The sequence below is a fragment of the Pholis gunnellus genome, assembly GCF_910591455.1.
Source record: "Pholis gunnellus genome assembly, chromosome: 21".
Classification (NCBI taxonomy): domain Eukaryota; kingdom Metazoa; phylum Chordata; class Actinopteri; order Perciformes; family Pholidae; genus Pholis; species Pholis gunnellus.
The window spans coordinates 2,682,206-2,699,650 of NC_136548.1; the positions used below are offsets into that span (position 1 = coordinate 2,682,206).

General features: G+C 43.7%; 1 protein-coding gene across 1 annotated transcript; it reads left to right on the forward strand.

The window, feature by feature from the left end:
* The first annotated feature begins 13,572 nt into the window (after window positions 1-13,572).
* LOC306713520 (uncharacterized protein) lies at window positions 13,573-16,773 on the forward strand. Its single transcript, XM_079183243.1, has 2 exons — window positions 13,573-14,183; window positions 16,513-16,773. Exon 1 carries the CDS (start codon window positions 13,614-13,616, stop codon window positions 14,172-14,174), a length of 561 nt encoding a protein of 186 aa, XP_079039369.1. The 5' UTR covers window positions 13,573-13,613; the 3' UTR covers window positions 14,175-14,183; window positions 16,513-16,773.
* The last annotated feature ends 672 nt before the right edge of the window (window positions 16,774-17,445 follow it).

Here is a 17,445-nt window from a genome sequence, read left to right on the forward strand (position 1 = left end):
TGTGTGTGTGTGTGTGTGTGTGTGTGCCGTGGATGTGACAGCTTTATCAAGGACATGCCACGAGGCGAGGATCCCTGTCTTATACAGGGACAGAGGTCAGGTGTAATCAGGTCTCCCCAGGCTTCACGTCAACATGCCAGTTATACACATATGCACACATACACACACACACACACACGCATATCAGAATCACATTAAGCCTGGGCACTATGTTCCACTCAAGTCGTTCCATTTGCTCTGATCGATACATGGAAAGTGATTGAGAACTGGTCCAGTGCCTTCTTCTGATAAACACGAGCTGGAGATGCTGTCAATAGAGGCCATGCATGCATTGTGCTGTGCTGCACTGCTGCACGGGTAAGAGCAGAACTCTGCCTCTCTCTCTGGCCAATAATCAAACCCACGCATTCCTCTTTGACCCTTTCTATAACAGCATACAACACACACACACTAACACACACAGCAACACCGCACTCCCCCCCCCCCCCCCCCCCCCCCCCACACACACACACACACACACCCCACCCCCTTGGGCATAAATTAGCGTGCTGACACTTAGCAGAGTGTGTATGGCTGTTTGTTCTGAAAGTTCCCACAAGCACGGTGATGCTGAGAGCCTAAACACGCTCAGTAACACCTTGGTGATAGCAGGAACAGAGAGACTCATCACGAGTCCTGCAATCCATTTTCACTTTATGCCGAGCGGATCATTGTTGCCAGGCAATAGCATATCGATGGTTCGCTTTTAACTTGGCAGGACGAGCTCCGTCTGCATTCCTTTGTCTGTCTAATAGCAGCCGCAGACGCTCCGTCACACCCCCTCCAAAGCTTCTGCTGTTAGAACGGTGTCCTCAGGGAGCAAATGAAGGAAACTGAAAGTTGGGCTCAAACACTATTTAAACTGAGTAAGAACTGAAAAACGCTGGCAAGCTTATCTTAATGTAGACTCAATCTAAAATCAATACATGAAAACACTGTAACCAGCATGTGAACTAAGAGCATTTATTAGTTCATTGTGTGTGGGTTGTTTTTTTTTAAGGGTGCAACTTTTTCTTTGCATGGGAAGTGAAGCTCCCTACTCAGAATAAACACTGCCATCTAGTGTTGTCGAGGCTGACGCCTGCAGACGAGCAGTCAGGAGGCGCAAAGGATGAAAGACCCAGAGAACTGCCTTCAGACTGCTCACTGTACACGACGCCGTCATCGTCGCCATCTCTGTTTCCTGATCTGGTCCACAGCCAGACAAACAGATGCACACAAGCACCGCAGAGATCTAGCACAGAACATCTCGGATCAATAGCGTTCTGGGGCCGCAGCCAGAGACACTTGTATCCTCACTATAGTCTGCACTCTCTACCTGTGTCACTATACTCATGTTAACAGGAGTTCTGTACCGCCAGTATTTTCTTTTTGGACAACAGGATCATTCTCAATACAAACACTTTCAACCAGCTTCATGGTATCAGTCAGCTCCCAGTAGATCCTCACGTTCTCATCCTCTCTTCTTCCTCACAGGGAACAAAAGAAAACACCAGCTCATTCATCACAAGTGGGGATTTTCTGTGACTTTGTGCATTCAGTGTAAGTCTGGACCGCAGAAATGCCCGATAGAGCCAGCTGACAGAAGGCAGGAGGAAAAATGTCTCCAACACCAAGATTGCAGAGGCATTTCTGCTGCTTGTGAGGATAATGACGTGGCCTGTGTCGCAGAGAGGGGGCAGCGGAGGTGGAGTTTGAGCCGATGAAACATGTCTGTAGTTTATTACTGCCTGCAGGCACAGCGAATCAGAGGGAGCGGAGACAGATCTCCACTTTCTGGCCGAAAAAAAAGGAAACTACAGCAGACAAAGCCCAGTTGATATAAGGAGAGCATATATCCGGTCCCCAAACACATAAGCTACCATCTAATATAGCCAGTGTTGTCCTCTGCGAAGAGAACAGTAAATAGAATAGAGCTTCCATTCAGGAGTAAAGGTAGTGGCCTAATATATTACACTTTTGAATTCAAGAGGGTATTTCATACATGTGTAATCCATGCCTTGATATTTGAATCCAAAATATTTATTTCAATATTTATTAATCCATATTTATTACAGAGTTTCTGCTACTACCCAAATAGATGGGTGAATGGAATTGTGATTCTCACAGCACTGACAAATGACCTTTAGAATTTGAAAGAGCAACGTGCCCATTAGTCAGGATAATCACCAGGACATGATGCGAGCTGTATTTCCATAGGCACTATGTCCTCAGTAGAAAGTAGTTCCAATGGAAACAGCGAGGTCTCTCCATTATCTGCATGGCTTGAGTTGGGCCAATAAACACCAGTACATGGAACTGGAAAATTAGATTTCCTAACTCAGTGTCCACATATTCTCTTTTCTCTGGACCAGTTGTCATGAAGATGTGACCTATGGTGCTTGTCTATAGGGGAGGTGGTCACCCCTGTCTTCTTGTCACCATCACATACTATTCAGTACCACCACTTTCTAATAGTCCTAACAAGGCGTTTGTAGTGTAGTTCAGTCAGCTGACTCGTGGAATGGATTATTAGGTGAGCATGTACAGCACTGATGTGTGGAGTCTAGGCTGTGACCTCGTCACTGCCCACGAGGAAACATCCAGCTCAGCACTGTGGCGGGTGACAATAAGAACTGCCCGTCTAAGGGAGCGTGGACCCAGAGCCTTCAGGTGGGTGCTGGGGCTTTGTAAATGTGAAGAACAGCAGCGTGTGGTAACACACATGACAACACCAGCAGAACAATGACGGATGGAATTCAAGTATGGAATCTGTTCATTGGATGTATGTTGCAAAGATAAGAGTATACGAAGTTAACAGCGGACTCAAGTTGACTGGCTGAACTATCGAGCAGGATTCAGCCAAAGACCTTTTTCTTGTGCAAACAATCTGTGAAGAGCACAATATGTGTCTATTACAGTCAGAGAGGCTCTGCTGTGTTTCTGCTGGAGCCTCCAAAATCAGCTGTCCATGAAGGGTCGGAGCCTGGCTGATTATTTGCTGACATTAATTACTGTTCGTGTTTTATAGAATTAATTAGTCATTTGTACCGTCAAATCAATTATTCTTACAGGCAATTTGTGTATTTGCATGCTATGCAGGCCTCTTGCTCAGGGTGCTGGCACCTTTTCTATTCCTATTCCAAGCACTGATCCAGAGTAACAGGGACACTGATTCTGAAAAGACACGACGCTGTTGGATTGTTAAACCTCATTGTTCAGTGCTGTGAGCACTACAAACAGAATTCCATTCACTTGTATTGGAGAGGAGACAAATGCATCAAACCTGGCCAGATCAACCCAAAACTATCAGCATCGCTATACGCAGCTAGAGGTCAAATATTATTTTTGTAATTCATGTGAGCTGACTCCTCGACATTTTTGCAGCGGTCACAGCAATGGACTGTCTCCACTGGACAATAGTTCATTTCATCAAATGAATGAGACATGGCCTTATTGTCCTGGAATTCATTTGTAAAGCGACATGCACATGAGTTCATGTGAAATTCACTCATTTGAAAAATGTAATGATTGCTTATATCTGGGGCAGTGACATGATTTATAGTTTATCTTCTCACCACAATATGCCCACTGCTTCAGACTAGAAATAACACTTCATCCAGGTCTGTCCAGAGCTCTAGTCCCAGCCGCTCTGCATTAGTGTTCCCCGTTAGTGAGGGAGGAACCCATCCTCGGAATCCAACTTTACATTCTACAGCAGTGGAAGTCAACATTCCCAGACCGCCCCGGTCTTTGAAATGGTGAGAAATGTTGACAAATAGATAATCAGTTAAAGACTCGATGAAGAGAGCCTCACGTGTCTCCCAGCTGAGATAAGAATCCACAAAGTGTAACTGTTGTGAAAGATAAGAAGGAATCTCATCTCCTCCCCATCTTCTTTCCCACAGATCCGCCACTAGCATCTATGTTACTCTCCCATTCACTCCTTCTCCATCGCTCTCTTTCTCTCACCCTCTTCCTCCGTGGAACAACTCAGCCCAGCCTGCTTCTGCCAGGAATCTGGAAACCTTAAATCATGTCTAACAGAACAATATCTTAAACATTATGCTGACAACAGGGGTTGATTTGAGGGCATTGTGTAGTCAACTGATTAAAAACACTGTCCTCTGCCCTGCTGAAGGGTCTTTGAGCAAGACACTTGACCCTGACCTTTGACCTCCTTTCCTTGTGGCAGGAAAAAAAAGAGACGTTCCACACAGGGATTGATGGAATTAAATAGAATGTCTTACAAGCTTAATGAAGAATAACATTTGGTTTTACAGTCACTACAGCATTTACAAAAGAAATTGTGGGGTTGAAATCAATGGATTTGGGATCAGCAGATTGACTGGTGGGGCAAAGCACCATAAATCCACAACATTTTTCACATTGATTCCAACCTTGTCGAACTCTGACACAATTTGCGACGTTGATCAATAGTGTTTACCTTTAAGGGAACAGCACAGGGCTGCGTGAAGAGACCTGGATACAGGAACAGTGCTGGGCTTTGAAGGACGTAGTGGCCAAACCATGCCATTAATACTTCCTGGTCCGTCACATGATGCCCCCAAAATACTTTTTACCCATGGACTAACATTGCAAAATAAATGGCTGGAAATCAGCAGATAATTCTTTGAGGATGACCATCACATAGCTCCTCCGGCAAGCTTCCTCACGCATGGAAATGCCTTTTAGGAATTGGGATGTCCTTCAAGATGGAGCGCAGAAAGAAGTCCGTTTTTTTTTGCTAGCATGCGTGGATTCACTTTACTGGGCTATCTGGTTTGATCAGCCTTCATACTGTCTACAAACATTTGAAACCATTTGTCCAGGTTTAAGGTATCAGTCTCTCACAATTACATCCCCCGGTCCCTCGGCCTCACTTCCTGCCACTGTGAGATTACTTTCCTGGGAGGAGAGCGGGCACCAGCATCTCCGTCTCTGTCTGCTCTCCTCCAGGCTGTATGGGGAGAAGTGAGGAGAGGCTTTGGTTACAGGGCGCTAACATTCTTTTATTTCATGACATAGATTAGTCTCAAGCAGTCGACTCTATCTCAGAATTGGCCGTGAAGATTAGAGCTGATCTGAAAACAGTTTTGAGCCATTTTCAACCATGAAATGCAGATTTTCATAAATTTGGAAAGGAAAGTCAATATTAACACCAGCATTGATCAATGATTGATGTGTTTAATCATCACAATGCATCATATCATCTAGTTTATAGCTCAAAACATATTGTTTATGTGGGCACTTACTCTTTAAATCTCCTTCAAGAAACAGTATTCACCTCACTCACAAATCACTCTGCTAGAACAGGTTTGGATTGGAAATACTTTCTAATGAAGAATTGGTTCCTAATATTGTGAACAGTGTGTTCTCTGTACCTCCACTGTACATTATGGACAGTAAAGCAGTCATCTCAAACAGATCAGATCTTCAAACCTGAGCAAATAAAACCAAAAGATGCCAGTAGAGGTAAATGAGAAGCTATAACAAATGTAGCCAGACATACTGGTACAAATATATATATATATATTTGTAATTAGGCTCCCACACTTTCCCACATTGCTGATCTTCTTGGAAAGGTCAGTTGGTACATTCATACCATATAGACAGCACCTACTCTCCCGTTAAAGAGAACCTACATTCATTAGGAGACATATGGACATAAACACAGGATGACAAGTGGAAAAATCCTGAAACACAGTTCACTTCAAATGGTCTCAGAAATTACATTCTATGTGATGTTTTGGCTGTTCTGCAATATTATGATCCCCCCAATATTATGCAATGACACTTGGCCATGTATATATCACTGTGAGAATGTGTTGAACTGTTTGCTGTGTCCAAAGAGGTGTAAGGAATAAGACTGAAGGTCCCTAGGAATAATATTTGTTTTGAAACAACTGACACACAAAGCAGACTGGACATTGTGCTTTCTCATTTCCTTGAGTCCCATCGTCCTCGCACCAACCTAATCACTTTGACGACCTTGAAGAGGACAGTTTGGCCATAAGACCGGTTTCTCTTTTTTCTCCTCCACTCAATCTTCTTCCCTCCCTCCCTCTTCTTCTTGTAATCCTCCTCCACTCTCACACACCGTCTGATTTATATGACCGGGTGAAGACAATAGCTGCTCAGAGAGGAGCATGGGAGTTGAGGGGGAGAGATTTCATTGGCGTCACCACTTTCCCAGTCAGTTCCCTGCTGTGTTAAAGTGGAGTGGATACATAAGACGCCACGTCCTGCAACTATAATCAGCTACCGCTGTCCTTGGAGGGCAGATCTCTCAGGGCAACAGCTGATAGGAGATGACCTTTGACCTCAAAGAGAGATGCTCTGGTTGAATGCATGTTGTCTGTAGGCGTGTGTTTGTTCAGAGGAGAAGACAGAGAACGCAAAGCAGTTTGGATTCTTATAAACTTCGTCAAATATATTTAAACTGCATCAGTGTCCCATTCAGCTGAAATGCTGATGAGTCAAATTAAGAGCTCATTCTTATTATACACAATGCACTAATCAGCATCAATATTTACAGCTTGTTGTGCTGCCCCCAAGTTTGTAAAAAGAAATCAATTCATGCAGGTTTAAATCAAATCTAAAGTCTTTTCACTGTTGAACTTTCACTGATTTTGCTCGGTTTTCACTCCCCTTCTTTCCCAGGCTTATGGCCAAGTCGCTATATATTCTAGATATTGAACTATACATCCCTCCTCTGTTGCTCTCCCACAGGTCTCGCCCTCTTTTGTTCCTGTTCCGATGTGATGTCATATGTGTACATATTGTGAAGCCCTCTGAGGCAAATTTGTGATTTTGGGCTGTACAAAAATAAATTGAATTGAATTGAATATTATTTTCTGAATTAGATATGCTACTCAGACATGCCATCGAAGCATGTTCTATTGACCGTTTCAGAATAAAAACATTTTTTTTCATGCAATTAAAAGATATATGTATCCCAGGAGCCCTTAGCAGGTCAATCCAGCTAAGTGTGTGTTGTCATTCTGAGAGCCTGTTTGAATATTGAGAATATTTTAGCCAAACTAAAGTGTAAGAAGAGGACTGGGTTTAGATTTAAAGTTGACCAATATTAAGATTAGTTGAAATTAGTTTCTGGTTAGGACATGAATTTGAGGTTAAGTATGCGGCGATGAAGGCAGAGGTTATAGGTTTTGAGACCAGTGAATGAATGCAATTTACTTGATCGTAAACTCACGAGATAGTGCGTGTGTGTGTGTGTCTGCCTCTCCATACTAAGCCCCTCGGGGATAAACAGGTAGAAATACACTCTATCAGTTTAAATGCAGCCCTCCAATTTCCACCCCAGGTGGGAGAAAGATTCAGCCCTGATTTGAAACCATCGACTCCACAGCCCTGACTTGTGGCTAAGGCAGTGTGAACATTTCATGAGATGGCTCTGTTCATTCCTGCTAGTTCCTTAAAAGCAAGTCCCTCTTTACATCACAAACAGGTGATAGAAGCAGAAACGAAGCGTGCTTGATGGAGGAGCAGAAACAGGAATGAGAAACTGGGTGAGACGATAGAAGAGGCTGTAATAGGGAGCTGGCTGCCGTTTGGGAGACTGATGGGTGGGTGGGTGGTGGGGGGGGGGGGGGGGGGGGGGGGGGGGGGGGTTGACTGTTTAAACGCTCACAGACGCCCATGCGTGTCGAGACTGCCAATCCTCTGGGAAATCAGGGCCCGGGAAGCCGCCAGGCTCCCTGGAAAGATCCCCATTTCTAAGCACAGAGATCTGACATTTTGAAATGTGAGGCGGCCAAACCACCTGCCACATCCCAAGGTTTGATATGAGGCACTGATGAGACAGACAGGGACAGGAAATGGGTCTCATTTGTTAATTTTTTAGATCTCATTGCTCCATTTCTCCTCCTCCTCCTCCTTCTCTCTTTCTCTCTGCAATTCTTTCCAGATTCATCATCATTGAGCTACAGCTTTCCGAGGTGTCTGGGTAGTGTCTGTAATGAGAGCAACCCCCTAGATATTATTGATCTATGTCCTCAATTACCTCCCAACTCTCAATTATTAAATACAGTTCCATCTCCTTTACTTCCAGAAGTTGTTCAAAGAGAAGAGAAGAAGGTTTAACTAGTGCCTCTTCCTGCTCAGATAGTGTCTCTGAGCTACATGTCTTTTCTGATTGATTCTACAATACTATGCACTCTCCAGGGTTCTTGATTTGTGAAGCAAGCATTTCCTAAATTATCCCACACTGCCAAGGTGACAGGATCTCTGCAGTTCATAATGTCTCTGCAGCTCGTCTTCCACTGTCTTTAAAAGCTAATTTGCTGAAATATTATGTGCAATTGCACACTAATCATGTTTCAGCACATAGCTACGTGCATGCAACCGTATTTGAGTGCACATGGGATGAATTCATACATGTTTTTAATGCGGATGATAGATAGATAGTTAGATAGATAGATAGATAGATAGATAGATAGATAGATAGATAGATAGATAGATAGATAGATAGATAGATAGATAGATACTTTATTCATCCCACAAGGGGAAATTTGAGATTGTGGAAATTTGGGATGTATTTGAGTATGTGTTCATGTTGCCTTTATATTTACATCCATAGAACTCTGAACTTCATGACAAGCAAGTTATGTGTTGTATATAATTGTTTCCGTTTTTAAAATGCAAAAAGTGAAATAGTAATTGTAATTCTAAAAAAGAGGCAGATCTCCTGTATTGCCTCAGCAATGTGACAGAAAGCAGGGCTCACATCATGATGTGTGGTTATAATAAAAAGACAATATGAGCAGGAGTGATGCTGACTACCCGCCAAATGTCCTGGAGCAGAAAGAGGGAGCGGTAACGTAATCAACCAGGGTTTATCAGCAGGCTAGACTTTATTGAAAACGTTGCATGTTAAAGACTAACTGAACTTGGTACGCTCTGTAACAGCCCTGCAGCACCAGCATCATCCTAAGCAGTCAATCACAATGTCCAGAGTGGAGGTCGAGTTCCTCTGCACTGAGCCTTTATAGGATGAGTAGAAAAAAACAAGTTTGTGCTGCAAATGTCTCTTAGGCATCATTTCTGAAGAACTTTATCTGGCTTGTTCTCATCTCTTTCAACTGCCCTGGAGTTTGGTTTATCATATAACAAAGTGTTTTATGTGTTTTATTGATCTGACAAATATCCACATGTAGTTTGAAAATGACTCTTGCAGATGTTTCCTGTTTCCTCATCTGCAGCTTCACAAAAACTACTCATGTAAAAGAAAGAAAAGCCATTGACCGATTTGGCAAAGCTGAGTAATTATTCCAAATCAAATATCCGCCAAAGGACAGACACAGATACCTTTCTGCAAATGACGAGCAACTTTGGGGTTAGATCAGTCTCAATAATTGCAAATGCAAACAGAAAGATTCACAAATGCGCACAGAACAATCCACAAATATATCCGATTTACAAATGCACACAGAACGATTCACAAATACATTCCAATGCACACATAAATAAATTATGATTTATATAAATGTAAAAAAAAAGTCACAAATATATTTTTGCATTTGTGTGTATTTGTTTGTGGATTGTTCTATTTGTTTGTGGATTTGTATGTATTTATTTGTGGATCGTACTGCATTTATTTGTGGATTGCTACACATTTGTTTGTGGGTTTTATGAGACTCCCCTGATGTGGCTGGATTCGCAAATGCGTTTTTTTCACCACGGACCATCTGTAGCCAATCAGATGTCAGCCTCATTTTCAACCAATCACATGAGCGCAGCTCCCCCCTCCCCTCCCCACGAGGCTGCCAGCGTATAATGCTGCATTCACACCAAACGCAGCGTTAATCGCGTCATTCGCGTCATTCGCGCCGCCGGTCTCACCAGGGACTATTTGTGTTCATTCGGTGAATCAGTGAATCACACCGGAGAGGGGGCGCGGCTTATCGCCCTGAAAGCCGTTCAACTGTCCGCCATCAACCGTGGAAAAAATAACCTGTATTTCTGCTTAGTAGGCTACATGTTGTGGAAGTCCCAGATATCACGGGAAACTAAACACCGTCATGTCTCGTTCATAACATAGTCTGGAGGAGCTCCGTGGATTTCATTGAGCTCACTGTGTCTAGTGAGCCACACGTCAGCTGTTTACTACAGCTGTATGAACACAAAATAAACTGATTTGGCTGTGATTTAACAGCAATAAACCGACAAAAAGACACCGATTCACGCGAATGAACACAAATAGTCCCTGGTGAGACCGGCGGCGCGAATGACGCGATTAACGCAGCGTTTGGTGTGAACGCAGCATTATACACTGGCAGCGTCGTGGGGAGGGGAGGGGGGAGCTGCGCTCATGTGATTGGTTGAAAATGAGGCTGACATTTGATTGGCTACGGATGGCACATGGTGAAAAAAACGCATTTGCGAATCCAGCCACGTCAGGGGAGTCTCAAAAAACCCACAAACAAATGTGTAGCAATCCATAAATAAATGCAGTACGATCCACAAAGAAATACATACAAATCCACAAACAAATAGAAAAATACACACACAAATACACACAAATGCAAAAATATATTTGTGACTTTTTTTTTACATTTATATAAATCGTAATTTATTTATGTGTGCATTGGAATGTATTTGTGAATCGTTCTGCGTGCATTTGTGAGTCAAATTTATTTGTAAATCCTTCTGTGTGCATTTGTAAATCGGATATATTTGTGGATTGTTCTGTGCGCATTTGTGAGTCTTTCTGTTTGCATTTGCAATTATTGAGACTGATCTGACCCCATAAGCAACAAACAACTAAGTCCACAACAGAATGTCCAAAGAACTCACACATCACTAATACACATGCTTAGAAATCTATCCTCTCTTCTCATGTCATGTAATGACTAAAAATATCATAGTAATGATAATGTCATATATTATTATATTATCATATTTAGCAATATGCAGACTGATATCTTAAAATAATCTGACTGGAGCTGTCTGGAAGAGGTCAGTCAGAAAATAACCTGCTAATATTAAACCTCAGCATCGCTGCATTGCAGCGTATTACTGCAGTTAGAACTTGAACCTTATGGACACACGCTGCGTTTCTGCTGTAATAGACCATTGTTTGGTACGTGTGTGACCTTAACACATTGCACACTTCATGTGTGTGTTGAGGTGTATTAAGAGGGGTTGTGTGTGCATGAACAATCTGCTTAGAACATAACAAGGAACTTCTTGGGGCCAGATCACATTTGGTGATGTTAGTTGTTGATAACCTCTATATATGTCCATAAATATGTGTGTGTAATATGCATAAGCATCATGTACACGTCCTGTGTGTGAGGAGATAAACGGTCTTCACTTTGGTACTGCTGGTTAAGCAATGCAGCATATTTCCAATGCAGTGATCCAGACAGCATCACATGTGTTCGGAAGATGACTGGCGCCCTCTAGCAGTCAAATGAATGTGCACAGATACTGTGTGGGCCTCCGTGTTCTTAGAATTAGTCACTGTAACGACACACAGAAGGCCTATTTAGCAGGTGAGGTCTCTGCTGGCTGTGAGGGAGACACATCATCATCCCCCATTACATTCCTATTTCCTTGTCAAATGCCTGGCATCTGGCAGAGAAATCACTTTGAGCCATGAAGGGCTTCACTGAAGGAAATCCATGTAATCTGCTGCGTCTTCCATTTAATCACAGGGCTTAATAAGTCATGAAATGACTCAACATAGGTTGCAGTTTCAATAAGGTGTAAGGGTCACTGATTATGGAAACCAAGTGCCATTCAGATAAGAATGTTGAAATGATGACACAAACCATAAATGAGGTAAAACACAACCGAAGAAGAGGGGGACATTTCTATTGCCCTGGCTTGTGTTATATTTCAGACTGCAGGTATTTTGTGGGCGACCGTGGCTAAGTGGAGAGCAGGGTCGTCCTTCGGTCAGAGGATCTGATAGGCAGTTATCACTTAGCCCCTGTGTGTGAATGGGAATGATGACAAGTAGTGTGACAACGCTTTGAGTGGTCGGAAACACTAGAAAAAGCGCTACAGGAGAACAGTCCATTGTTTCGATAAATATTGACACATCTTCTCCATCAGTAAACTTAATATGAAGCCGAGCACAGTGAAACGTCTCAAACGGAATAGTTTCTACTGTGTGTGTTTCACTTTCAGTTGCCCGACATTCTGATTTGATCATTAAACGATGCACTACATGAAGTAATGCTCAGTTGTATTGTAATGGTTGTGCAGTGGGACCCAAACATTTGAACTATCAGTTCAAACTTGACACAATGTCTTAAAACATCATTATTGTAACTGTTGTTGGATTTTCTTTTTCTATCGAACTTTTTGCCACTTGTGCTTCATATGTGAAGCATTCTAACTCGTGTTTTTGGCTAACATTTGCTAATTAGCACAAACCCAACGTACAGCTGAGGCTGAGGGGAATGTCATAGTTTTGCAGGTATTTGGTCATAAACTTAAGTATGGGACGAATTAAAATCTTGACGTGATGGTGACGCTGGATGAAAAGGTAAGGGATCATCAAAGTTATTACAATTCATCCTGAGGGGAACATGAATGTCTGTATCAAACTCATGGCAATCCATCCAAAGGTTGTTAAGACATTTAAAACCCTAAATGTGAAAGTCATGGTGGTGCTTGGAGAAAAGTCAGGGCATCACCAGTCATTTGAGAAATGTCTGGACAAAATGTCAAATCACCTCAAAACTATCTGAGAAGCTGTTTCAAAGGGGGCGGGGTCTTATGAACCAGCTGTCAATCAAACTCTCACTAAAGCCAGTCGGAGAAGAATGAAAACATGTTTTCCATCTAGAAAAGCCTTCAGTGTCGTTCTTTGCTCTTCTTTCAATAAAGACATACTCTAGTTCTGAGAGAAGTGCTTCAGCAGCATCTATGTTCACCTCTTTATGTGCCGCCATTGCTTTAGAACAAACACACACACACACACACACGCAGCCTCCCGTAGCCGTCAGTAGCTCCTACAGGACGCTGGTCACTGTATGTCGACCGTACCGCTGGGCACATGGTGGTCCATAGGTGTGTATGGTCCACCTGTTCATTTAACATGGGCGTTAACCAAAAGGGAAAGGAAAAGTGCTTTTTGTATTTCATTATGCAGTTTTGGTTAGTTTCCGGTTAATGGTGATGGGCTATCGAAAGCAATACGAAACTTACAGTCCGGACACAAACTATCACCTGAAGCCTGACGTGATGACACGTGGTTCTGAGCTTAATGTCGCCGCCCACAGAGAATGAAGTCTTGGTTTGGCTATAAGACCTCAGTGTGGACAAAGTGTGCCCTTCATATATTGCTAATGCTTTCTACATATTGTGTAAGATGTCTAACCATATAAGACCGTGTCCACCTAAACCGGAGAGAACGGATCCCGCAAGAGTGAGTGTGTAGAACGTGGACTGGTGGAGTTGACGCCGTACAACTGAAGGCAGCGTGTCGGTATGAGATCCCCTGGTTACCAGATACCGTGACGTAGCTGATGGGCGGGGCTGTTCACAGGTAAACACCGCACAGGTGGAAGTTGGAGAAATGTGCGTCCTGAACAACGAGTGCTCCTCTCTCCTCCGGTATGGCCCACCGCTGCGTGGGGAACTGCGCGCCGCTATTCTTCCTCGCCGTTGCTTTTGATGCAGCCGGTCTGGTTGTACTGCTGGTCGGGATTTTCGGCAACCTGAACGTGGACGGCCGCTTCTATGGGGATTTCCTCATCTACACGGGCTCGCTCGTTATTGCCCTTAGTCTGATGTGGTGGGTTCTCTGGTACACGGGGAACGTGCAGCTGTACACGGAGGACAGGACAGGCTCACTGGACATCAGCTTTGCGCAGTGGGCCAGGAAGCTGTCCGAGAGGTTCTCCAAAGGCGGCATGAAGCCTCTGGAAGCCCGGGAGGAAAATAAGAAGAAGAGCATGGGGAAGGAGTTGAACGGGACTGTGCGTGTTGTTGCCCCGTGTCGGATTACGTGGGAAGATGGCTGCAGCAGTGGAGCCGTGTCGGGTCACGACAACAGAGGGTTTGATGGATGGACCGAAGGCAGGTCTCCAGCTGACAAAGACGTGGAGCTGGGGGTGTTGAGGATCTCCGGCGTGGCTCTGCAGGCGGCGGATGGCAAAGCAGAGAGGCTTCTCTGACAAGAGATGGTGCGTATTTCTCCTCCTCATCATCACCTAACCGGGGCCCCCTCAGCATCCTCTCTGTCCACAGGCTGTCATTGTAACTTGCTCACTGCTGTTAACCCACTCAATCTCCTGACACTTTAACCTGTTACTGTGTCTAAAAGTTAAAGCAAGCCTCTGCAGAATGTATGATCCTCTGAAGGTCTGGGCCCGTGGAACCAACAAACAATCATGGAAATCCATAAATATTCAGCACATTGCCCTGCCATCACCCTGTCTCCTGCCATCACCCTGTCTGCCAATCTGCTGTCACTAGCTGCTCACTGCCACAGCTGTAACTCTTTCATCATTGCTGTTGGCATCCTTGCACGTTGGCATGGCGGCCCTCCCTCTGCTCTCCCCCCCAGACAACGTTCTGACATGTCTCACATTATTGTCAGTGGTCAGATGACACCCACAATGAAGCCAGTCCTGAGGAACGGGCACCCTCTCACAAACAGGACCCTGCTTGCTCACTCTGCTCATGAATATACCTCTAATATTTTTTTTCCTTTCCCTGGCTGCTGTGAAAAGATCTCCAGTAGCCCGTGGCAGCTTTTAATTAATGAGCCTGACCCTTCCTGCTCACCTTCACAGTTCTGCATTATTATAGCCGTCAGTTTGCTTGTAACTGGGTGGCCAGCCAGACCCCCTTTGGGCCAAAAGGTGCAATTGCATTTTAATGGAACTCAGCAGTGCGTATTGATCCAGTGGAATGGAGTGCAGTGGGTATGGCCAGGCCTCCTCTCTCAGCCACCTAATGCAGGGATCATATATAAGTCTGCTTCATGCACACTCCTCCCATCAACTAGTTCCAGATAGTTAACTTTAATGGGCCCACGCCCGATTCCCATATAATCTAAACTGGCTATCTTAAGATATGGAATTGTGTGAAATCACGTGGTCAAGAACAAACAGTGCAGAGTGAACACTGAGGCTGGTTCCTCACTGTCACTGAGAGCAAGGCTGTAGCTACAATGGAGGCCACTCAGGTCAAGTCCGTGTTGTTTTTTAACGTCCTGAGATGGAGTTGACATTCTGTAATCACACATTTCAAATGCTGACTCTAAATGACATGTCTTTACATTTTTATAAAAATAAAAAAAAGATTCATGGCCGTGTCCCAATTCTATACTTAAACTAAACTTTATAGGCAGTACTATTTTTGCAGGAAGAAATGAACATACTTTGGTCGTTTTACACAAATGATGAAAGGATACAGTATGTGTACCGTAGGATGGTAATCAGATGGCGACTTTAGAATGCCATTGGGAAAGACATGCGGAGACCCAAACTCTCAAACATTGAATCTGTTTGTTTTAAAAGGTTTTTCTGAAGATGTCTCACTACACTCATTGTGTATGGGGGAGAATAGTGCACACCAACATCAAACGTGTTGGTTTTCTTCTTGGTTTTTGCAGTATACTTAATTTTGTCGTACTTAAAACCTGCTGATATCTAGTATGTATGGAGTTGGGACACAGGTTGTTTTGGGTGTGTGGTTGAAAAAACGAAATAATGTGTTAGCAGGTGGGGCGAAACTGAGGAAACTGGTCTCCTGTGTTTCTAAAATCCTGGCTTCAACCCCGACTAAGAGCACATGATGTTTTATTGCTGGACATTCCTCCAATGAACACAGGCCTCCACCTAAGGACAACATTGCTCTTGTAGCAGCCACCTGTCTCTCTACATTGTGAGTCACAAAGGGACATGTTAATCAATCCGATTTGAACATGGCTTGCATGGAGAGAGATTAGGTCCTGGTTTCAGTGATGATTGCCTTATCTGCACATTATCTGCGTTCATGTTGTTCTGGAATGTTAACATGAGCCAGTAAACTGGTAATGATGGTGGGATTGTATTAATGTTTCACAGCAGTATTCAGCTTAAACCTGAAGCAGAAACGTGTCAGTAAAATAAACATTTAGACTTATAAGCCTCTTTTAGAGAGTTAGATGAGAAGATTAATATTGCTCCCATGTCTGTTGATTGAATATTTATTTATGGTGGCAGAAGACGGGAAGCAGTGGGAAACCGATCACCAGTGCCTGTAAAGGTGCAATGTGTAAGATCTGGCAAAAACATTCCAAAAATCCATCACAGTTTCTTGATTGGATTAGATCCAAAGTGACAGAAATGAGAAAAGGCCTCACTCTCGTCCTCTCCGCCGCCAGGAGGCTGCTTCTCTGGAAGTAGAGCATGCGGCTTACCCCCCCCCCCCCCCCCCCATTCACATTTACATTGATATTTTAAATGTAATTTGCTCATTGCAACCTGTACAAGTACACAAAAACCCTTTCTGTCCTTCTTACAGGTGATGTCCGGCTGTCCTGGTGCTGCTTTCCAAAGACTCCAACAGACTGAAAACATTGAGCTTATGAACTAAAGTCACTTTATTTAATTTTTTGTATGAGAAGACAATTTCTTAATCAGGGAAAAGCCACAGTAGGCAGAGGGGCTGTGCACAGAGTAAGATCAGGTCTTTAACATGTACATAGTCCATTTCTATTCTAATGTGCTCATTTTATGACATGTAAATATTTCTTCCTGGGAATAAAGTTTACATGAAATCTGATGTAATTGTTGTTCGAGGGTGTTTCTGAATCCAGGTGACTGAATGAACTTTGGTGCTAGATAAGAGCACAGTGACGCACATGCACGTTGCGCAAGAGACCGTTTCTCATCTCTTCCTTGTCTGGGTTCTAACTTTTTATTGTTCCAATTGTTTTACATCCAATGATGTCAGAAATTCTCTTGACATCATTAACGAAACATATTGCTCCTGTCAGACAGTGTCATAAAAAGAATGTGACCTGAGTGTTGAAACTCTTCCTCCTCATCAGCCTCATCTCAGACTCACAGGCTCCCAACATGTTTCACATATCATACAGATAAACTGCCAAAGCTGTGAATGTTTGCAGCACCTGTAAGCACAGTCATTTCCTCAGGATTATACCGGCTATCTGGGCCGCTGCCTGCTGCTTTTCTTCATCGCCGTTCTGCTGGATGCAGTAGGCCTCGTCCTCTTCTTCATCGGGGTCTTTCCTCCTCTTCTCGGGACCCCTCATTATCTTCCTCAGCCTGGTGTTCTGGATCTTGTGGTACCTAGGAAACCTGGAGGTGCCAATGGAGGAGTTACTCCATGAATGACATTAACAGCCTCTTCGTCTGTAGCAAAACATTTACTGACAACTGGTGCTGGAAAATGTAAACCAAGGCTACAGATGCAGATCTCCTCATTTAAAGC